This window comes from Martes martes (genome assembly GCF_963455335.1).
Source record: "Martes martes genome assembly, chromosome: 16".
In the NCBI taxonomy this organism is placed as follows: domain Eukaryota; kingdom Metazoa; phylum Chordata; class Mammalia; order Carnivora; family Mustelidae; genus Martes; species Martes martes.
Genome location: NC_137904.1, coordinates 9,571,779 through 9,594,660, shown reverse-complemented (window position 1 = coordinate 9,594,660; position 22,882 = coordinate 9,571,779). Strand labels below are relative to the sequence as shown.

The 22,882-nt window shown below is 51.0% G+C and overlaps 1 protein-coding gene across 5 annotated transcripts; it reads left to right on the top strand.

Moving 5' to 3' along the window:
• Window positions 1-1,572: 1,572 nt before the first annotated feature.
• Window positions 1,573-20,547, top strand: FLCN (folliculin). Of its 5 annotated transcripts, none has more exons than XM_080826705.1 (13): window positions 1,765-1,817; window positions 2,996-3,155; window positions 6,453-6,725; window positions 8,105-8,251; window positions 9,749-9,970; window positions 11,189-11,349; window positions 12,636-12,727; window positions 14,265-14,455; window positions 15,963-16,076; window positions 16,882-17,005; window positions 18,059-18,190; window positions 18,295-18,400; window positions 19,264-20,547. In XM_080826705.1, exons 3-13 carry the CDS (start codon window positions 6,477-6,479, stop codon window positions 19,463-19,465), a joined length of 1,740 nt encoding a protein of 579 aa, XP_080682831.1. In that variant the 5' UTR covers window positions 1,765-1,817; window positions 2,996-3,155; window positions 6,453-6,476; the 3' UTR covers window positions 19,466-20,547. The 5 variants fall into 5 exon arrangements, with proteins under 5 accessions (XP_080682830.1, XP_080682831.1, XP_080682827.1 ...); XM_080826701.1 differs by having other exon boundaries at window positions 1,810-1,993; XM_080826704.1 differs by lacking the exon at window positions 2,996-3,155 and having other exon boundaries at window positions 1,573-1,817.
• Window positions 20,548-22,882: the final 2,335 nt, after the last annotated feature.

Genomic DNA, 22,882 nt, shown 5'->3' with positions numbered 1-22,882 from the left:
AATAAATGAATGGGTTAATGTCTGGGTAAATCAATTATTGTGAAAAGGAAAAATCAGTGGTAGCTTTTTATAGGCAGTTGAATTAACGGTGGTAAACAAAGGAAAAAATCCTACCCTTTCCTAAAATCAAAAGTTGAGAGCAGAGAACTTCTGCTAATTGTAAAAGGCATTTAACAAGCTTGAATCCATAATGATGTGGTAAAGTTTATTATTAGAGGGAAAGGAAGCGCTTGGTATTTAATATTTAACAAGCAACTAGTATTAAATTAAAACACCAAAGCAGATTTGTATTTAGCATTGCAGCTGTGGTCATTTTCAAGGTGAATCCCGTCCACTCTGACAGATGTTGAAATGATGTTTTCTCTTAGAAATTGTAAAGGCACAGCCACACCAGGAGGCTGCAAACAGTTTTTGCACCTTTCCATTAAGGCTTTCAAAGAATTTTGCAAGCTCAGTAAAATTCAAGTATCTGAACTGTTGACGGCAAAAATAAAAAACAGAATTCCAAATCAGTATATCCTTGCGGGTTTTCTGTTGTTTGGTTCAAAAACTATCTTGGGACTTACAAGCCAATATATTAAGTCTGTGCTGTTCAATATCACGAGGAACTGGATTGGTAAGACTAAGTAAACATATAAAGGCAACGACTAGCCGCATAACTCCCACACTCCTTAATCTTTCATCACACCACTAAAGGAAGACAGAAAACAAATTGCAATTTCATTCTTTCCTCTCTTCAGTGTAACGCGGAAATTCAAACAAAGAAGTGACCGCGGTGATTAAAAAAAAAAAAAATACAACCAGCTACTTCTACTTCCTAAAGGTGGGAGCTTATTTCCCCAACACTCGACGACAACCACCTTCTGGACACCGCGTGCGGGAGCCACAGGGACCAGGACTCCGCGGAGAGGCGCCCAGAGCGGAGGTCAGCGGTCTTTGATCCGACTGGACACAAGGTGGCAGCACAGTCTCGCAGCTCAAACGAATTTCCAGCTGTCCGGGGTGCGATTCAAGTCCCTCTAGCTCTTCCCTCAGAGGGCCCACATCACATCATGCATGCACTGAGGGCTTCAAAATTAATCTTTAAGTGGACAGGCTGACTAACAGGCGCCCAGGTGTTAAAAATATGTACTACTTAATAACTGACTCAAAGTTTTAAAAACCTCGGACGGATTATTGTTCGGGTAGGCGAGTGTGCCATGCACATGCGCAGTCAGCCGCCCCCAACCCGAGTTACCCACCTAGCTTCCCAACCGCGTCGCGCGGTAGCCTCACGTCACGTGACGGCCCCTCCCGGCCACCTGCCCGCAAGTCCCACAGAAGACGGGTTTCATCGGCAATTTAATGAAAGCCAAAGGTGAAACCACAAGCTGATCCCCCGCTCTTTATAAAGTCGAGACGTTATGTTTCTTTTTCTATTCGATGTGGACCTCGTGTACTAGGCTGGCTACATTTTCCCTCAAATCTCTTTTTTAAATGTTTTTAAATTTTAAGTATTTCCCTCCCCCGCCTTGAAATGGTTTCCTCCACTAGCCCGGCCGGTGCGGCTGGAACCATTCCGTACTTCTCAGTGGGGGGAGGCGCGGAAATCGGGCGGCGGAAGAGGCCGGTGTCGGGCAGCCGCTTCAGGTTCCCCGCCAGAGTTCGGAGTTGTCGGGCCCTCGCGGTCTTCTTAGGTGTGCGGGCTGGACAAGGCCTCCCCTCGCTTTGCGGTACAGAGGCGCGCCCGGCCAGCCCGCGGGCCCCCCCGTGGGGTGGGCGGATGGTACGTCCCGGCCGAGTCACGCGCCTCGGGCTCGGCGCCGACGCGGTCCCGGGTGAGTGAGGCGGCCGGGACCCGAGCTGAGGCTTCCCGAGCTGAGGCTTCCCGAGCTGACGGGAGGTGCGGGGGGCTCGCGAGGCCAGGCTGGCGTCCTGGCGGGGCTGGGCGCCCGGGGAACGACAGGCTCGAGGAGGGCACGCAAGGCGGGTCCTGTGAGGAAGACGCTGTCAGGTGCGCCGCGGCCCGAGCGCCGGAGCCGGGCTCTGAGCTCTCCCCTCAGGTCGAATTCGGCTCTGTCGCGCCCGGGGGCGTCAGTGCCCGTGCGGGAGCGAGTCCCCGGAGCGGCCACGTGGCTTGTCCAGGTCGTTCGAACCCGGGCTGTCGAGCGGCTTCGTGGAGGCTGAGGAGAGCCTGGCTTCCGGGAGGAGGGTTTAGGAAGGGACGGGTCGTGGCGGCGGGCGGGAGTCGTTGGGGGCGAGGAAGGGGAATGGTTCGGGCCTGAGGGCCTTGGAGACGCCTGACAGCCTTCGGGGTAGCTTTGGGGCACCACCGCTCTTCGAGCTGGTGTGCGGTGTTGGCGACCGGGGTGCTTAGGGGCCAGAGTGGAGGGGGGTGGCTAAGAACCTGAGATGTGGGGTGCGGGGCAGATCCACGGACGGTAAAGGGATGAGGAACGTGACCTGGGTTCAGACCCCGTCAGCGTCGTTGATTTGTTCCCCTTTAGTTGCCAGGAGACTGCACCCTCGGCCTTCCCCCCTCACCCAGGTTTTTGCCTTGCCTCTGGTTTAGGGAAGAGGGTGTGTGTCAGGACTCCTTTTCTCCCAGGCTGGCGTTCTGAGGCCAGCACTCTGATGAAGTGATAGGCCCAGATCAGTGCTCTCCGGGGTGGGTAGGAAACCACAGTTCTCTCCAGTTTGCTGGGTCTTGTTGGACACAGCCTTATCACCTGGAGGAAAGTATTTACCCAAAGACTGGCGCATTGTGGGTTGAGGTTCCAGGTGATCAGCAGCAGCCACTGGAGGCAGAGAAGTAGGAGGAAGGAGTTTGCTGAAAAGAGGTGCTGCTTCTCCAGCCCGTGGACAGCTGGCACCACCCATGGTGTCCAGCCAGGGTGGCAGTAGGGGCTCCCTGGCACAGCAGGGAAAGTGCTCCCGGCATTGGATTATCAACGTTGTTACGAAGAGATTGAGAAATAGTGGCACGTGACCGTGTTTGCCCTTCGCGTGTCATCAGGGAACTTCGTGAACAGAAATCCAGGTGAAGCTGGTAGAAATATTGGAGCCACCGCGGTGTGAATGGGTTTGAGTTGGAAGTCATCCCCTGTGGAACGTTTTACCTTGGACTTGCTGGGATCCAGCTGCTGACCTAATGAGACTCCCCTGAAGACGACTAGGTAATGAAGCAGCAGGGAATTCTGGGGCTCGTTGCTGGCTAAGAGCCATTGTGATGCTGTGTTTATTGGCAAAGTACTCTTTGAGCCTCCATGGTCCTATGAGAAGACCACACAGGAAGTGAGAATGAAATAGACCCAGGGCCAGGCCAGCACCATGGAAAGGGCCCCACCCCTTTGAGGTATTTGGGTCTTGCTTTGAGTATAAAGTTGAAGGGATGGGGGCAGATTGCTGCTGCTGCTTTGGATTCTGGAAAGCACATTAGAAGGAAGGGAAGAACTGTTAGGCATACTCAAGCCAGTTTATTTTCTTCGGTAAACATCTAGTACAGATGGAAGTGGGAGCGGGTAGAGGAACTGACCACCTGCTACTCAGAATTCTGTTGCACGTGTTTTGGGGTTAACCTGACAGAGGTGCAGGTTGGCCTCTGTTTCTCAGCTTAAGGGTAGTTGTCAGGATAAGAAAGATGTTTGACATCATCTGGCACATAAAGGCTGGAGACAGGCTTTTTTCTGTGTGGCTTTGGAGTTAACTGATACCTCCCTGTCTTCCACTAGCTGTCTGGGGCTGTGGTACTCCTGATTGGAACTGCTTTCCTTTAAAAAAACAAAACAGAACAAAAAAACTGTTAATGAAAGTCTGCCATGTTGACCATGGATGCTGGGAGGTAGCTTAGCGACCTCACCTCTGGTCTGTCCATCCCATTCCAGGAGGAGGGAGACTTGTAGGCCTAAGGTCTGAAGGGTTAACTTGGCATGGTGTGGGTGCTGCCAAGGCAGTCCCTTGTAACCTGAAGTAGGAAGGATGAGGACCTAATGTTGTAAATATTTTGTATTTTTAAAAGACGTAAATCTATTTAAATTTAAAGAAGTCCTTTATGAAATAATGCTGTAGGGGTGCAGAAGTTCAGCTCAGAGTTCGGCTGCAGTGCCAGTTTGCTGTCACTGCGCAGAAGGCAAGAAGCCTGCTAAGCCATTCAGAGCCTCGGGAACCCCCAAACCGGTTCTGATTTTAAGTTGGCAGTAAGCTGCTTGATGGCGGCTCTTCAAGTAAGCTGCTAAGTGCGTTGCTCTTAGAATCTGCTCTTTTTTTTCCCTCTTACCTAGAAAACGTCAGGCCTTAGAGCTGCAGTGTGGCCGCTGCTGCCCTGCGCGACTCATTTGGACATGGCCTTGCATGCTCTTGTCTAGGCGGGATGGTACACACGCAATTTTGCTGAGCATAGAAGCTCGTGTGGGTGCTCTACAGTAAACGGGGTGCGCCCTTCGTCTCGTGCTGTGTTCGCGCAGGTGTTTTGCTGGAGGGAACCTTATTTCCCTTTTATGCCTCTGAAGGGAAGACGTGGTCTCTCTCCAGGGTTAATGCCTCTGCCTTTGGGTCTCAAAGCTTCTTCCTCTGGGATTTTTGCTCCATTGTTGGTTGCCTCGCTCCTCTTCCACAGCGCGTGCTTGATCTCACCAGAGTGAGCCTGGTGGAACCTCTGTTTAAATTTGGCTGTTTGATAAAATCTTAAAAAAAAAAAAAAAGTTAATTTGGCTTCTTTGGGTCTCATGACACTAGGCGCTCAGAATCCGGTGTTCCCGTGCTTGTGCTCTTGAAGCTGTCCTGCCCATAGATATCTTTGAGGACCTCTCTGTTTTCTGTGGCAGCAACTGTCCTCTCTCCCTGGGCAGCTCCTAAACCCACTCATCTCCACTACACACCCCCGGTGTGTGTCAGGAACTAGACCCTCACCCCCACCTTAGGGAAGATTCATGCAGGGGAAACACGAACAATACAGTTTCCAGGAGAACTAAAATAAAGCAGAGGAGGGGAGAGAGTGATGCGGTGTAAGTGGGCAGCTGCTCTGGGGAGCTGGTTTGGGAGGCCTGTCAACAGGGACGTGCGAGGAAGAAATGAGTGGTGAGGATGGTGAGTCAGGCAGGTCTGTGGAGTGTCCCGGACCTTCGTCCTCCATCAGCCCTCTCTGCTTCTGTGGTCCAGAATCTCCATGGAACCCTCAGGGTTTTCCAGCTAAATGCCCTGCTGTCTCTCAAACTCTGTCCACTGCCCACCTCTCTCTAGGAGCATCTCGTGCCCCAGCTCTCCCTACGTGCCAGGCACCGGCAAGTCCCCCTCTGATCCGCCTGCCTGACTCACATCAGCCCAGCGGACTTTGTCTTGAGTTGTCTGTTTTGTGTTGGCCTCTGCTGTTCCCATTATCACTCGAGCTCCAACCCCTTCCTCAGGAACACAGACGGGAGCAGCGGTGGTCGTGTCAGCTGAGAGGTGGTCTGTAGGATGCCGGGTGGGTGGCAGAGTTAGTGAACAGGCTGGAGAAGGGAGTCTGCTGGGAGGATGTGGTGACGGACAGACCACGTGGGGTTTTGAGGGTGCCATCACCTGCGACTTGCTCCCCGACATGGGAGCACTGTGTCTGGGTTTCTGGGCAGGTGTGTCTGACTGGTCAAGCCTTGGTCACACCCATGTTGGGGGGATGAGGACAGAAGATATCTTCTTTGGCTCCATAATGGGGGAGAGGGTCCCCAAAAGAGAGGGGTTGAATCCTGGTCACTGTCCAGTACTCACATTTATCATATTTTTCATCAGAACCTATCAGAGACTCTCCAGTCTGAAGAAAATCAGTCTTCGCTGTGGCCTAGAAGGGTCCTTAAAGTCCACCTCCTTCTAGTCTTCTGCCCTCATCCCCCAGCTGTAGACACACCCCTTGACATGCCCCCTCCTTTGCCGCATGGCTCCCTTCCTCCCTTCAGCTCTCACTCAGAGAGCCCCTGCGTCCAAAATCACATCCCACCTCCTCCAGTGAGTCCCCCCCCAACCTGCCCTACATTTCTTCCCAAAGCTGTCACCACAGGAGAGCAAGCAGTTTGACGTGTGTCCCTCCCCTCCTAGAAGGTGAGCGCCATGAGGGCAGTATCATATCACCCAGCACAGCAGCTGTTGATAGAATAAATGAGTCTCTCTAGACCTCCTTGATCTGTGTCGTATTTGCTGCATCATCCTCATCCTTATGTTCTTCTCTGGGCTGGCCACCTCCTAGCCCTGTCGCAGCTCTAACTGAAGGGTTTTCTGTGTGATCCGTGATCGTACTCTCCCTCTTCCACTGCAACGCCTGGTAGGCAGGCACTGTGTTCTGTCTGCTGAGGCCAGCTGGCTGGGTGGCCGGGTGACCCGCCTTGCTGGCCGGGAAGCCTGCTGATGACACCCGCCCAGTCCCTGTGCTCCAGAGCAGCGGGTGCATTCTGTGGCGTGAACAGAGACTGGCCGGCTGATGGTGTTTCCTCTCCTCCCCCACGCAGGCCTCCTGCTGTCTCCAGGACACCATGAATGCCATTGTTGCCCTCTGTCACTTCTGTGAGCTCCACGGCCCCCGCACTCTCTTTTGCACGGAAGTTCTGCATGCCCCGCTTCCTCAGGGGGCTGGGAATGGGGACAGCCCCGGCCAGGGCGAGCAGGCCGAGGAGGAGGAAGGCGGCATTCAGATGAGCAGTCGGATCCGCGCTCACAGTCCAGCGGAAGGTGCCAGTGCGGAGTCCAGCAGCCCAGGACCCAAAAAGTCAGACATGTGCGAGGCAAGTGCCCCTCAGGGTGTTGGAGATGTTTCCTTCTTGCCTGGGATTCATGCTGATGTTGTGAATTTGACCTGGAGGGTGGGCAGGAGATTCTGTGGAACTTAACCGTGGACATGATCTCACAGAAAGGTGTGTGCTTCCCGTGGTGTGTGCAGACCATTCTTCATGGGCCCTGTGGAATGTGATCACTTCTCTCTGTGTCCCTGTAGTTCTTTCCCGTGATCCCAGCTTTAGCTTTTTCCACACGTCCTGTGCCAGCAGTTGACACAATTGACAGTTACCATTTGCTTTTCGGCCCTTCCCTCTGCATGCTCCCGGCTGCACACTGGCCCATCCTCGGCTCCCAAAGTCCAGTGTCTTGGAAAGCGTCCTCCTCGTGGGGGCCTGGCTCTTACTTTCGGTGTCATTGTGTGAGCTCTAGGGAATGAAGTTGAAGTTTCCTCAACAGGCTGCTTCTTTGTGTGACAGACCTGGGTCGGGCCCTTACATCAGGAATGGTGTTAGACCTGCCACTGCAGGGCGGACGGGAGTCTAGCCGCTGTAGTTCCGTTGCACTGAGAAGCAGACGGCATGCGCAAGATTGCTCTCTATTGCTGGACACACCCGTGAGGCAGTAGAAGGAGGGGAGAGCCTTGCTGCTTCAAGCCAGTCTGACATTTCTGCGGGAGAGGAAGGAAGGAAAGAAAGAGTGCTGGATGGAGAGAGTCCTTGAGCTGGCATTGCCACAGGAAGGGTCCCGCATCTCACAGGGAGGGGCTGGCCTTGTCCCATCTTGTCGGCTCTCTGGGTGGGGGTAGCCTCTGGGATGTGTGGCCTCGGTGCCAAGTGTGGTGGTGGCTTCTGGGGGCAGCAGACAGGGCCACCAGTCCAGTCCACTCCCTGGCACAGGCTCTGAGTTTGTGTTCTCAGGGTGCCGCACCCCAGGGAATTCAGGTAGCCTCTTGAGGCCCCTGCGAAGTGGTTGTGTCAGGACCAGGGACAGAGGCTAGCACACTCCCTGCGTGAGCCACTTTGCAACCCTGGTCCTCAGCTTTGCCTTCTGTAAGGTGAGGCTTCTCGCTGTAACTATCACGTAGGGTTGCGCTGTGGGTTAAATGAGACGGTGTATGCAGAGCCCTTCATAACAGCTGCTACGTAAGTGCTCGGGAGATCCGGTCTCTTGCTCGTACTCTGACATCTCATACCCATACATTGACGGTCTTTGTGAGCTGTGTGTTCAGTTTTCCTATTCGGGAAACATTGAAATCTTGAGAAGCATAACTCTAGAAGGCAGTTATTTTTATGTGAAAAATAGATTGGGTTTTTTTGTTCAGGTGTGCGTAAGAAAGTTTGTTTCCTGCTTCTTGACTAATTGGTTTTCTTCTCCTTTTTGGTGGCAGGGCTGCCGGTCCCTTGCTGCTGGACATCCTGGGTATATCAGCCATGATAAAGAGACCTCGATTAAATACGTCAGTCACCAGCACCCCAATCACCCCCAGCTCTTCAGCATTGTCCGCCAGGCCTGCGTGCGGAGTCTGAGCTGTGAGGTGAGCACTGTGACCCTGGAGGGAGCTCTGTGGGAACATCACACACACTCCCAGACGCCCTGAACAAGTTCAGTACCAGTTACGGGAAGGAAGGCAGGGGTCAGTCCTTCACGAAGAGGACGGGGTGATCAGTGAGTAGGGAGCGCACAGCAGCCCTGGTTCTCTCGAGCTCCAGAGTAAGTTGGGCTAGACTTCAGTGTTCTGAATGGTTGCTAGCTTATCATTCAAGCACCAGACTTTCGTTATCTCAATTCTTTTTTTGTTTTGTTTTTAAGATTTTATTCATTTATTTGTCAGAGAGAGAGGGAGAGAGGGAGAGTGAGCGAGCACAGGCAGGCAGAGTGGCAGGCAGAGGCAGAGGGAGAAGCAGGCTCCCTGCCGAGCAAGGAGCCTGATGTGGGACTTGATCCCAGGCCCCTTGGGATTGTGACCTGAGCTGAAGACAGCCGCCCAACCAACTGAGCCACTCAGGCGTCCCTCGTTATCTCAATTCTTGATGAGTGTATTTCTAAGACGTTAACTGTTTCTAGGTTATGTGGTTATTGTCTCCATCATCATTGTATGCTTTAGTGGGTCACCATGTACACCTCCTGGAGGGTGAATCAGTTTGTTCCTAAACTACCTGGGTCCTATTGTTGAATTCAAGTCTTAGCTTTTATAGTTTTTGATTTTCTGGTTTTTTTAGATTTATTTATTTTAGAAAGAGAAAGTGCGTGTGTGTGCACGCATGACTGAGAGGGGAGGGGAGAGAGAATCTCTAGCAGACTCCATGCTGAACACCAAGCCGGATGCAGGGCTCAATCTCACAACCCTGAGATCACGACCTTTGCTGAAACCAAGAGTTGGAGGCTCAACCAACTGCCACCCAGGTGCCCCTTAGCTTTTCTGTCTTTATCTGTCCAGAAGAATTCATGATTCAATTACAAATCTTCCCTTCTCCGTACTCACTTGATGAGACACACTGAGCCCTCCTCTCAGTTCTAACGTATGGTGGCAGTGTGCCTGTCTTCAGCTGGTTCCCTCTGGTTTCCTGCTGCTAATCTGCTGGAAGCAGATAATTGTGTGAATTGTGTGTGAAGAGTGAATGTGTCACGAGGGAGACCTAACTTCTGTCCTGTAAGTAAAGTAAGCAAATCTTATTGTATGGTCTACAGTGACTGCTCTGATCTTCTCCAGTGTATTCTGAATGAGTGATGTTGGCAGATTGGAGTCCGGAATAGATACAATATTTGAACAGGAGTTTTTCATGGCTCAGGGTAGAAAAAAGTCATAAACCTACTTGACTGGCCCTTGCAATCCATGGTAATAAATGTTATCTTTAGAGAGTTTGATCCCGGGAGCAGATGAAAGCAGTTTTCCTGTCTTGTCCCCACCTCCCCCGCTCTTCCCATAATTAATGCTAGTGACTTAGTGCAGAAGGCTAGGTTAGAGAAGGAGGGGTTGTGTCACTAGAGCAGGCACAGGACTGTGTCCTGCAATGGCTGTTGATTTTCACAGGTCTGCCCTGGCCGGGAAGGCCCCATCTTCTTTGGGGACGAGCAGCATGGTTTCGTGTTCAGCCACACTTTCTTCATCAAGGATAGCCTGGCCAGGGGCTTCCAGCGCTGGTATAGCATCATCGCCATCATGATGGACCGGATTTACCTCATCAACTCCTGGCCCTTCCTGCTTGGGAAGATCCGAGGGATCATTGATGAACTGCAGGGCAAGGCGCTCAAGGTGACCCCACGCGGAGGGAGCGTGGGTGCAAGTGGGGGAGGAGCCTGGCACTGACAGGGTCAGAGAGCGAGTGGTTTTATGATCTCCGGGTCTGGCGGCTGTTGCTCCGTCTGAATTGTGGTCTTCCGACTTCAGAGTCGGGCTGGGGCAGTCGGTCGTGCGTGCTTCCCTGGGCTCTCTCGAGTCCACTCTTGTCCCTGTTTTTGTTCGGCTCTGGCTTCTTCGTTGCGCTCACATGTCCTGCTTCCTCCCTGGTGTTTTTGCTTCCTCTGACCTTCATCTGAAAGCCTGTGCATGAGTCGTGTTGTAGACCCATCGCCAGCGTAGACGTCTAGCTGTGGCATCGCGTTTCTCAGAATGGGCCAGGTTGTGCTGTGATGACAAACAGCCTCCAGACCTCAGTGGGCTAAAACCGCAGGATTTGGGGGGTTTTTTGTTCGTTTTATTTTATTTGGGTGTTTTTATTTTTTATGTTTTGTTTTTTGTTTTGATAGAGCAGGGTGGGAGCAGAGGGAGAGAGAGAATCCCAAGCAGCCTCCATCCCCAGCTAGGAGTCTGACACAGGGCTTGATCCCACAACCCTGAGATCATGACCTGAGCCAAAATCAAGAGCTCAACCGATTGAGCCACCGGCACCGACAGTCTATTATTTATTGTTTGTCGGTGTCGGTTTATTGTTGTCGGTCGTATTGTGGTCCGTTGCAGGGACTGGGAGACCTGCTCATTGTAGTCAGCCCAGCAGGTGGGGCGGCAGCCATGTTGGAAAATTGCGGATTTCCCTGTGACAGGGCATAGATGGTGCTGGAGGGCCTCGTTTCTCTCTCACCTCAGTGCCAGGACGGGGCACATGTGCCCCCCACACACAAGGTCTTGCAGTGAAAGCCTCCATGTGCTGGGACAGGGGGAGACTGGAGGTCTGTGGAGAACAATGGTAGTGACCACGGATGTGTGCCTCCTGCGTACCCGGCAGCTGCCTGGTGCGTTGGTTGTGGAATACGGTGCAGGAGAAATCGGTGGCTTATAATCAAGCTGTGAGGCAGAAACCTTTCTGTTTGGAATGAGGGGACTGCTGGCGCCTTTTGTGCCCTGCATCAGGACAGCAGAACGGGACAGAGTCTTCCGGAGCAGGAGCCGGGGAGTTGGCTGTGAATGAGCTGGCTCTGCGCTGCTCGGCTGTCTTTGTTCGGTTCAAAGACCACCCTTCCCTTTGCATTTCAGGTGTTTGAGGCAGAGCAGTTTGGCTGCCCACAGCGCGCACAGAGGATGAACACGGCCTTCACGCCCTTCCTGCACCAGCGCAACGGCAACGCGGCCCGTTCGCTGACATCTCTGACAAGCGATGATAACCTGTGGGCATGCCTTCACACCTCCTTTGCTTGGTAACGAGATTCGCAGTCTTTTAGCGCCCGTTAGAATGAGAGCAGTCATTGGTTGGATGCTGCATAAATCTGGGGAAGCCGTCGCTGGCTGAGTTCCCCGAGTGCCCTGTGCTGTGTACCTGCCGGCAGGTGCTGACCGCGTCCTCCTTTTCCTCTGGGCATCTTCCCCTGGGCACGTGGAAGATGGATTTAGGTGGCATTCCCTTCCCCGTGTGTTTAAGGTGATGCTCTCGCACTGAGAGCGGTGATCTCCCTTTCTTATCTCCAACAACAAACCTTTCTCTCACACAGCCCTGTGGGTCAGGGATCTGGAAGTGACTGGCCTGGATGGTTCTGGCTGAGCTTCTCAGGGGTTCGTCGTTCGGGGCTGCAGTGGTCCAAGGTTTGCAGTCCTCTTGACAGCTCAGTGCGGGCTGCTAGGGCCCTTCCAGCCCAGGCTGTTAAGAATGTGCTGTGGCGCTCAGACCTGCCTAGTCAGGAGGAAGGGATTGTTTCCGTCTTCTGACAATCACCACAGTCTGTCCTCTGGCCTCAGATTGTTTCTCTTCCTTCCATTGCAAGATATACCTCTCCCAGAGACGCCCTCAGATCCTCTTCCTCGTGCAGCCGTGGCTCTACATCTGGGGCCTTGTCGTCTATTTCGGTTCCAGGTATAGAGCAGGTGCCTTAAAGGAGATCTTTGAGGGTAGCTCCTGAGGACCTGCGAACTAAAGAGAGTCTGTCTCCCATGCTGACATAAAATCATTGGAGAGATTTTCAGACCCCAAATAGAAGAAATAATACAATGAGCTGCATACCTTCATCATCTAGCTATAGTGGTTGCCAACATTTCACTGCTTTTTCTGTCCCCTTTTTTTGGAAATATTTTTTAAAGCAAATCTTAGTTGCAGCATTTCAAATGTAAAACCGTATCTGACAGAATTGACAAATTCCTTAGCATCATCCAGCCTGATTCATATTTGGTTTTCCTGTTTTGCCTCAGGATTGAGTTTTCAGGTGGGATCAGGTCACCAGTGCACAGCGCACAACTTGTGTACTTAGTCTGGAGCGGTTTCTCTGATGCCTCTGCCACGGATTTCCCCAGGGCTTTTGTGGGAGGACCAGAGTCCTTCATTGTGTAGAATTGTCCTTTTGGATTTGGCCAATTCTGTGTTTGTGGTGTGTGCAACGTGATCTTTCGTGCCCATATTTTCTGTGAACGAGGAGTGCGATCTAAAGGTGTGATAGGCTTCAGGTTCCATTTTCTTCTGGCAAGAAGACATCACAGGTGGTGCTCTGTTCTGCAGGCTTCTGAAGGCGTGCGGCAGCCGACTGACTGAGAAGCTCCTGGAGGGCGCGCCCACCGAGGACACCTTGGTCCAGATGGAGAAGCTTGCAGGTGAGCCGGGAGTGCTTGTGCTGCACGTCTCTGCCTGCGGAGGCTGTCGGGGGCCGCGGCCCTCCACCCTGGTGACGGGGACTCTGGGATCAGTAACCCAGGGGGAGCATCTGCAAGAGTTCGCCCTTCAGTCTTATGTTTTTACTGTGGTTTCCTGGATCCTTTTCCTCGACAGTCACATGAAGGAGTCTACCACCCTGGGCAGCGCGGGAAGGTCTGCTATTTAGGGCCTCTAGGCTGTGGAGAAGATGGGTTGATGGAGGGTTTTGTCCCTGTTTTAGGATCCCCAGGTTCTTGCCCTCTAGACACTTGAACAGTAAAGTATTATGCTTCAGGTAGACCCAGGGTTTCCATCAAGGGTGGTTCCCAAGCCTCACCAATGTCTGGGTAGTGCTCCCCAGGTTTTTGATCAGAGCTCCATGTCTGGGGTTCAGGATCCCGTGTGTTTTAAGTAACTGCCCAGGAGATTCTGCTGTGGCGTGCACTGGCCCAGGAACTTCTGGTCTCGGCCCTGGCTGTCATCCTCCTTCGGAGATGATTTGATTCTTGGTGATCTGGGTCAGCAGCCTCAGCTTTGGGGTTGGGTAAACCAGATTTGCAGTGTGCGTTGTGTGTAGTGTGTTACTAATAACACTTGACATGCTACGGGTTGCAAATAATTGGCCTTCGTAATGAATTGGAACTGTTTCCAGGTTATTCCTGCAGTCAGGTGACTTTACGTGCACTTGGATTCAGCGTGGTTTCCGGAGGGGGAGAAACGGAGTAGTTTCAGCGAGGGCAGAGTATGCTCCGAAAGACAAAACCTTTGCAATGTACCTTCACGCCCTCGCAGATCAGCAGGGCCTAGAACCATTTACTGTGATTTCAGATTTCTAGGCTAGTGAGGATGGCGTGGGTAGTCTGTTGGTAGGAGCTTCTGGGAAGGATACACGTGCAGGCACGCAGGGCTCTGTCATGGGTTGGACTGTATTTTAGGTCAAAGCACACACTTTGGATTTGGACAGACCTGGCTTCAGCTCTTGGCTCTGCTCCCCTCGTGCATTCTGTGTGACCAGACAAGGCCTTCTCCCTGTGGGTCTCATTGGGATCATGGAGAGATGTCCTTATTTGTGGTTGTCACAGAGATTCATGGGAATAAGAAGTATTTCTTTTCTCTGTAAAATGGGGAGAGTAGTACTGACCTCAGGACAGTTGAAAGGATGAAATGAAATGTGTGGAAGCCCTTAGAATAGCGCCTGAGCGAGGAAGTGTGCAGTGACCGAGCTAGGCTCATTCTTGTCATTGCTTTGAATTATCCCACGGTCCTGAACAGCTCGTAGTCTCGTGGGTGCCCGCTTCATAGTGCAGCGTAAGGCTCTGGGCTAAGTAAACAAACAGACTGAACCCTCCCTGCTCCCCCCAGGGCTCCGAAGACAAGCGGTCTAGGTAGCTGACCCTAACCAGCAATCAGGAGTGCCTTGGACTAAGGTGGACACCATGACACTGTCACATCCAAGGACCGCGTGTTTCATAAATGTCTTTGTGGTCTGTCTTGCAGACTTGGAAGAGGAATCCGAAAGCTGGGACAACTCTGAGGCCGAAGAGGAGGAGAAAGCCCCTGTCCTGTCAGAGGGTGCCGAAGGGCGGGAGCTGACCAAGTGCCCGACAGATTCGTCCTTGCTCTCAGACTGTGGAAACTGGCAGCCCCGGAAGTTGTCCGTCTTTAAGTCCCTTCGGCACATGAGGCAGGTAGGTGACCGAGGGGTGGACCTGTCTTCAAAACCTCTGGAGAAGAGCCCAGTCCCCACCTTCTCATCCAGCACACTTTGTCCTTTAGGCCCATGACATTCAGACCCAGCGGGGACTGACTGGTTAGGAATAACCAGAAACCCTCAGTGGCTGGCCAAAGACAGCTGGGGCTGTCTGGGTTGCCTTGGCCATAGGCACAGTGCTCCCCTTCTAGTGATGACTAGGTGTCTGTTTTGCAGACAGCCCGCACAGTTGGCTTCTCGTGGTCCTTCCTCTGATCTTGTCACGCCGGAACCTTTTAAAGGAAGCGCTGCTCAGAGCACTGTTGCTTTGCATGCAACATTGGACGCTTAGCAGACTAGAAATGCTGGCCCTTCGTACAGAAGATTGGGGAGAATCTGATGTCCAACCATAGGAATTGCACCCAAACAGTGGCGTGTCCTTGAATACAGAGAGGAAAGCGTCCACTACATCATGCAGGCTGGTATGCGTGTTCGTATACACGCGGGCTGGAGACACGAGTCTCACACAGCGGTGTCGGCCATGGTTATATTTGGTCAGACGGGAAGAGAAAAGGTTGCAAGGGCAGCCCCTTTTCCTGTTTCTCTGTGACTATTTTTACAATGAGCATGAGTTTTAACAAAAGATAGTTACTTTCTTTTTTGAAAAACAGAGTAAAGACTGATTTAACGGCAGATGCTCTGTGGGCCTTCTGAATGCGGAACATTGACCCACCAAAGTCATATATTTGGCTAAGATCATCCTTGTCTGTTGCTTACATGGATTAAAGTTAGAAGGAATCTTCAATCCCATGGGAGGTGGGAGTGTTTTGAAACTATAGCAGTTTTGTAAAATATATTTCTAGTGTCCCCCCCCTTTTTTTTAAAGCCACGTTATAAGTCATAGAATAATAGACTGAACTCTCCAGAAACTCCAGTGTCAGAGAAGTTATAAAAAGTCAGGTGGAGAGAGGGACTCTTCTAGCATCCAACAGGACAGACAGCAGAATAAATGAAACAGCCATTGGTCCTCAGGTGACTCCTGGAAAGAAAACAGCGATCAAGGACACTGTTAGAGAGTTGGGGCTGTGGATACTGGGCTGATGGCACATCTGTGTACTATTTCTGGTGGTGGTGGTGTGTACTGGGGTTCAGTGGGAGAGCCCTTGTCCGTCCTGGGTCCTGAAGCGCCATGCTTCTTGTCCCTAACTTGGAAATGATTTAGCAAAGTAATGAGAGAGAGAGAAAGTGAACGTTACAGATCACTAACATGTTCTCTGCTTCGAGTTTTTTAAAAATAAAATTGGGATCTTACAGTGTGCCAGGGCTTTGGGATCGGGCTGCCAGGGGCTCATCCAGACCTCTACCTGCCTCCTCCTGACCACGGGCAAGTCAGCTGGTCCTTCCCTCTCGCGACCCATCTTCCTTCACCATACAGAGAACACACAGATAACTTTAGTTACACAAAAGAAAATTCAGGGCAGAACGCACTGAACTGTGTTTTTCAGGTTCTGGGTGCCCAGTCTTTTCGCATGTTGGCCTGGCATGTTCTCATGGGGAATCAAGTGATCTGGAAAAGCAGAGACGCAGACCTTGTCCAGTCAGCTTTTGAGGTTCTTCGGGTAAGAGTAGCTTTTCTTGTAAGTGTTTTGTAGTGGGACAGTGTTTGGTGGTTTTTTGTTTTTCTTTTTTTTAAATCCTGACGGTGGGTGTGAATGTTAGGATGCAGGGATGGCTCGGCCCAGACGTTCATGCCTGAATCTGAGATCCGTGCTTTTTCTGCACTGTTGAAAGTGGCAGTCATCAGTGGTAGTTACTTCAGTGGAAGGAGTCTGTGCTGCCTTGGTGGAGTGATAACTCCCCTGCCCCCACCCCCAGATCCCTCTAAGAAGCCATTGCATGGTTCACAGCTGCCCTAAAAGCAGCTTTGGGTCATCGCACGTCCCTGTGCACAGAACATTCCTGATGAGTCAGGTGGGTGCGTGTCTGCCATGCTGTCTGCACCTCAGAGGGGTCGTGGTCGTGGGTGCCAAGGCCCAGGCCAGGCTGATGATGTTTATGTCCTCAGAAACCTCGTTCATGCCTGACCTGCCTAGGCCTGTGAGGGCAGGAAGTGAATATGCCAGAATCCCTCAAAAAGTTTATAATCTCTTTGTGGGATGAGGGAAGAGACAGACATCTCAGAAGTCAAAGAATAATCTATTAACATCACAAAGCAAGAGGTAGCACAAGTTCCGTTTGACCGATTGCTGGGTTAGGAGTTGGGGCCACGCAGGAGACACCCCAGTAGCACCGAGTGACCGGGAATGCCTCCTGGGAGGAGAGAAGCTTTGGCCCGAGCTGCGGAGGGCACGTGGGGTGTGGGTGATGGATTCGGGCGGGGGATGTTCCAGCTGGTGCAGGTCTGTGTCGTTGTGTTTTCTCTAGACGATGCTGCCAGTGGGCTGTGTCCGTGTCATCCCTTACAGCAACCAGTACGAGGAGGCCTACCGCTGCAACTTCCTGGGGCTCAGCCCTCACGTGCAGATCCCCGCCCACGTGCTGTCCTCAGGTACGACCCTCTCCTGTTGGACCGAGCCCTGCACCTCAGGGCTCAGCGGTGGAACTGCGTCTTAGCCATGGATCTAGGGACGCTGCCTGCTCAAGCAGGAGGACCAGTTTTCCCGGTGGCTCCGGGCCTCCGTTTTCTGTCTTTAAAACGGGTGAGGGTTGGACAGGACAGCCTCTGAGTGAGGGTAGCCTGCTGGGTGTGGTTCTCGGCGGAAGGCAGGTTACAGTCACGGGAGTGGAAACAACACAGATGGGTGTCAGAGGTTTGTCATGTTGTTACGCTGAGTCTTAACACTGAGTGATGAGACAACTGAGACGCTGAGTGATGACAACAAGATTGGGAAGGCGACTGTTTTCTTGTATGTGCCTTAAATCCTATCCAGCCTTGACATTCACCGGTGCAGTGGGGCCTGGCTCTGCCCCCTGCACAGACAGGCTCACTCACTCCTCTAGGCTGAGAGCCAGGAATCTGACGAGCATCCTTTTCTTTTGGTTTGAGGAGTTCAGGAGTCAGCCTGGGTGGGAATCCCAGCCTCCCCCGGCGAGCCAGTGGCTCCTCCGAGCACACTCGGAGAGATGGCCAGAAAGTTGACTGTCAGAGCGTTGGGTGCTCAGCAGTCCCGAGCTGCTCAGTGTCCCGGGCTGGGTCCTGAGTCCCAGAGATGCAGCACCTTTTTTTGGAACACAGGCTCCCCGTTTTGAAGATGAGCTTGAAATTCTTAACCAGTATGGGCGGTGTGAGGGAAGCGCTTAGCGGTCTCTTTCCCTGTCATAAGATGGGACTGACACTGGGAGCGCCGTCACGGGGCTGTATGGCATTAAGTGAGTTCAGTTATATAATTAGTAGTTACTGGAACGTAATACGTTAACTGAGGCAAGAGTTAACCCTTAACTCTACTAACAAACAACCTGCAAGAGGTTTTCAGTGGCCAAGCACTCGAGAGGTGGGTTTCTGCCCTTTGATGGGAGACGCCTCGGGAGGGGCAGCAGCGGGAAACAGGTCCCTGCAGGGCACGGGCGCGCCTCCCAGCACCTGCGCTTTGTGTTGCTGCAGAGTTCGCTGTCGTCGTGGAGGCCCACACAGCCCCTCGGTCCGGCCTCCACCCGGCCGGCTGCGAGGGCGACCAGTCCCTCAGCAAGTACGAGTTTGTTGTGACCAGTGGAAGTCCTGTAGCTGCGGACCGAGGTGGGTGCCGCCAGGCCGGCTGGCCTTTCAGCACGGTGAGTGGGGACGAGAGCGCCGAGGCTGCCTCTCGCCACCCCATGCTGACGACCCGCCCTTGTTCCCAGTTGGCCCCACCATCCTGAATAAGATGGAAGCCGCTTTGACCAACCAGAACCTGTCTGTGGGCGTGGTGGACCAGTGCCTCGTCTGCCTCAAGGAGGAGTGGATGAAGTAAGCACACCCACGCTGGCCCCCGGAGTCTGCTTCCTCACAGGGGTTCTGGGCAGCCGGGAGCCGTTGGGTTCGGCCAGCAAGAACCAGGAACTGTTTTCAGAAAAAGCTGTGGCCTCCCTGAGAAATAGGGTAGAATAGAGCATGGGTTCAAGTAGCATCTTTGCCACTGAGTGACTTTGTGCAAGGTCAGCACTTCTAGTCCTCACGAGGCTCCTGCGTGAGATGCCTGTGACACCTGCTTCCAAGAGAAGCAGTTACTTTTGCTGCTTCATTAACTTCAAAAATCTGAAAGCCAGAGGCACCTGGGTGGCTGCGGTTGGTTAGGCGTCTGCCTTCGGCTCAGGTCATGATCTCAGGGTCCTTGGGATCGAGTCTCGTGTTGGGCTCCCTGCTCAGCGGGGAGCTGCTTCTCCCTCTCCTCCTTCTTCTCTGCCCCCCCTCTCACTCATGCTCCGTTTCCATCTCTCTCTCTCTCAAGTAAATAAAATCTTTTTAAAAAAATCTGAAAGCCAGATAACAGATGTTTCTTTTCTATTAATTAGTTACATTATTTTCTTAATAAATTTTTGTTAGTAATTTTTAATCCAGTTCAGTCAGACATTGTCCTGATTCCCAGCAATACAGTGAAGCTGAGGAGCAAGAAAGTCCTTAAATGAATTGAAAGAAAATGGGCTTTTCTCCCATTTTGAGGCAGCGGCCTTACGGCGCGGGGTTAGAACTGCTGGGCCGGGGAGAGGTCCTGGAGCACGCAGCTGTGAGCGGCCCCTCCGTGTGCTGGTCTTGAAGCCCTCAGGCCTCGGGACCCGAACTGTGGTGATTTTGCTGTGGCGTCTGAGCGTTGTGTTTTTGGTTTTTTTCAGCAAAGTGAAGGTCCTTTTCAAATTCACCAAGGTGGACAGTCGACCCAAAGAGGACACGCAGAAGCTCCTGACTATTCTCGGAGCGTCTGAGGAAGACAATGTCAAGCTGCTTAAGTTCTGGATGACGGGCCTGAGCAAGACCTACAAGTCGCACCTCATGTCCACAGTCCGCAGCCCCACAGCCTCAGAGCCTCGCAACTGACCCCACTGTGTGAATCTGACCCCGTGTTCACCTTCAGAGAAGTGCTGATGGCCATCTTTGCCGCTGAGCTCATGGACGGGTCTCTGATGGCAATCACAGACTGCTTTCGTCTCTGAACTGCCGGCATGGAGCCCTTTCCTAGCGAGCAGTGGAAACTTTCGGGGCCAGGCTTTGCCCTCTGTGTGGGATTTGGACCTGGTGTAGTTCTCGGCACCCTTCCAGAAGCTATTTGAATTGCTCTAGCCCTGAAAAGGGCTGTGGGAGACGTGGGACAGTGGGACCCCTGTGTTTGAGCACTCCTGTGAGAGAAGACTGAGGAGAACATGCATCTTACGGCTCTCAAGGATTTAGATCTCAAAATTTACAGGAGAGCGTGCCAGGCCAGTCCCAACCTGGGTATTTTGGCCGCAGTAACAAACCTCTCAAGGTTCATGTTTGAACCTTTCTATTCTGAAATTCAAGACTTTTCCAGGTTTTATAATATGAATGCGTGTATGTTTTGCTACAGTTGTGAATGTTCACGTAGTCATTGTTAGCAGTCTGGTTTTGAGCTGGGAATGGCTTTTGGGGAGGAGTAGATGTTGCCTCATCTTTGGGATTCACGTTCTGGAACCATGTGACTACGAAGTCTTCTGGCCATGTTCTCCTGAGGTTGCTTTGACATTTCCCTGTGGCTTGCAGACAGGCCCCTGATCCTTTTTACACAAAGAAATTTGCTGAAATGTCAGATGGAGCCATTTGACTTGCCTGACTCACTGGACGTGAAGTTTAGAAACCAACCGTAGTTTTATTCCAAGTCACTTTGCCCTTTGTTGCTTCTTTAAACGTTTAGATTTGGCTACAGGTAACAAGTTTCAGAGTATGGTGACTTAAGATATTTTAATCATCCCAGTGTGCACTTTTAATAAGGATTCATGGCTTGGAGGGATTTTTTCCAGCAATTTTGCTGATTTGTTTATAGTTTTGTGTGTGTGTGTGTATTTGCTTAACTTATATTTAACATGGAAACTAAGTTTATATGACTGGGTATCTATCATGCAGGAACATTGAAACACAATAAAGATGTATTTTTATAAACTGTTGACTACATGGTTTTATTGATTTGATAACCTAGAATTTTCGTGGGGTCAGTCACAAAATATGACTCAAATAACACTGGTGATAGAACTATTTTGAAACTGAGGTCTGCTAAAGGGTTGTAAATTCTAGGAGACTCAGACTGTACATTGTGGTTACTTCTGATCAATTGCAGCTCAGAGCACAGTAGCGCTACCTGTCCCCCGCCCAGCCACCCAGCAGGTGTGCAGGCATTTCTGGAGCAGGCGCACATACTGTATGGGAGCTGTGGTGGGTGGAAAGAACCCTAGACTACAGTTGTGGGGGAATCTGTGCTCTGATCACTGGTTGCTGCTTCTGATCATGGCAGTCATTGTTGCAAGCCCCTCCCCCTCTGGCTGCCAGGAGACTTAATGGTCCAATGCCCTTCCCCTTCCTTCAGTTGTGTTTGTGTCTTTCCCCTTTCAGGAAATTCAGGACAAAAAAACAACGGCATTCAAAAACAAGTGCATGTACAGGGGAAATTAGAAACTGCATGTGCAAGGAAAGGCTCAGAAAAGACCTGAGAAAAAACTAAGTTTATACCTCAGTCTGATCCTTGGCAAAGAGAAAGCTTACAACCATAAAAATAAAAGACAAAAAACAGGGAACCTTGGGGAAGGTGGAATATCTAATTTTCAGTTATCACATTATTAGATTAAAATGTCCACTGTTCAGCAAAAAATCACAGGCCAGATAAAGGAAAGGGAAATTGGGGCACCTGGGTGGCTCAGTCGGTTAAGCCTTTGCTTTCAGCTCAGGTCATGATCTCAGGGTCTGCATCGGGCTCTCTGTTTGGCGGGGAGCCTGCTCTGTCTCTGCCTGCTGCTCTGCCTACTTGTGATCTCTCCCTCTCTGTCAAATAAATAAATAAATAAATAAATAAAGTATGTCCCATTCTAAGAGAAAAAAAATCCACAGAATCTGTCCCTGAAAGATTTGATGGCAGATAGACTGAACAAAGACTTTAAAACAACTGTCTTAAAAATGCTCGCAAAACTAAAGGAAAATGTGAAAAAAGCCAAGAAAATGTGTGAACAAAATGGAAATATATAGAAACAAAACAGAACAACATCCAGAGCTGAAAACTACAACTAAAATGAGGAATTCATAAGAGTGGCTCAAAGGCCAATTTGAGCAGGTAGAAGAAAGAATCAGTGAACTTGAATATAAGACAGTGGACATCAGTGACGCCTAACAGAAAAGCTGAAAAAAAGTGAACAGAACCTAAGAGAACTAGGGGGCACCATCAAAAGGATCAACATGTACATTGCGTGAGTCCCAGGAGAGAAAGGGGGCAGATAACATTCAAAGAATGGCTAAAAAACTACCCAAATTTGGTGAAAGACAGGAACATAAATATACAAGAAGCTCAGAAACTCCCAAGTAAAATGAACTCAGAGACACAGTGAAAACATTCTTTTTTTTTTTTTTTAAAGATTTTATTTATTTATTTGACAGAGATCACAAGTAGGCAGAGAGGCAGGCAGAGAGAGAGGAGGAAGCAGGCTCCCTGCCGAACAGAGAGCCCGATGTGGGACTCGATCCCAGGACCCTGAGATCATGACCTGAGCCGAAGGCAGAGGCTTTAACCCACTGAGCCACCCAGGCGCCCCAGTGAAAACATTCTAATCAAACTTCCAAAAGACAAGAGCAAATCTTGAAAGCAACGAGAGAGAAGCAAATCATCCCTCACAGGAGATTGTCAGTCAGAATACATAGAGATTTCTCATCAGAAGTGTTGGAGGCCAGAGGACAGCATTGCCATTATATGTAAAGCGCTAAAGCAAACAACAACAACAAACCCTATCAACTGAGAATCCTGTATCCAGCAAAACTGTTCAAAATGGGGGAGAAATCAAGATATTCCCAGATAAAAGGGGACTGTTTGTGACCACTAGACCTGCCCTGCAGGAAATGCTCACGGGAGTCCTGCAGGGTGAAATGACAGGACACCATCAGCACCTCAAAGCCATGTGGAGAAATAAAGATCTCAATAAACGTAGAACCTGGGCACTTATGGAAGCTAGTATTGTAGCAATTGCTTATAACTGTACTCCTTGTTTTCCACGTGATTTAGGAAGCATTATTAATGACTTTTAGTAACACTTCCTAAATCAATACTAAATCAATTAGTATTACTAATAACATTACTGATGACTTTTAAAGAAAAAGTCATTAGTAATGTAAAAGTATTATTTTTTCATTTTTTATTTTTTTAAAGATTTTATTTATTTATTTGACGGATCACAAGTAGGCAGAGAGGCAGGCAGAGAGAGAGGAGGAAGCAGGCTCCCTGCCGAGCAGAGAGCCCGATGCGGG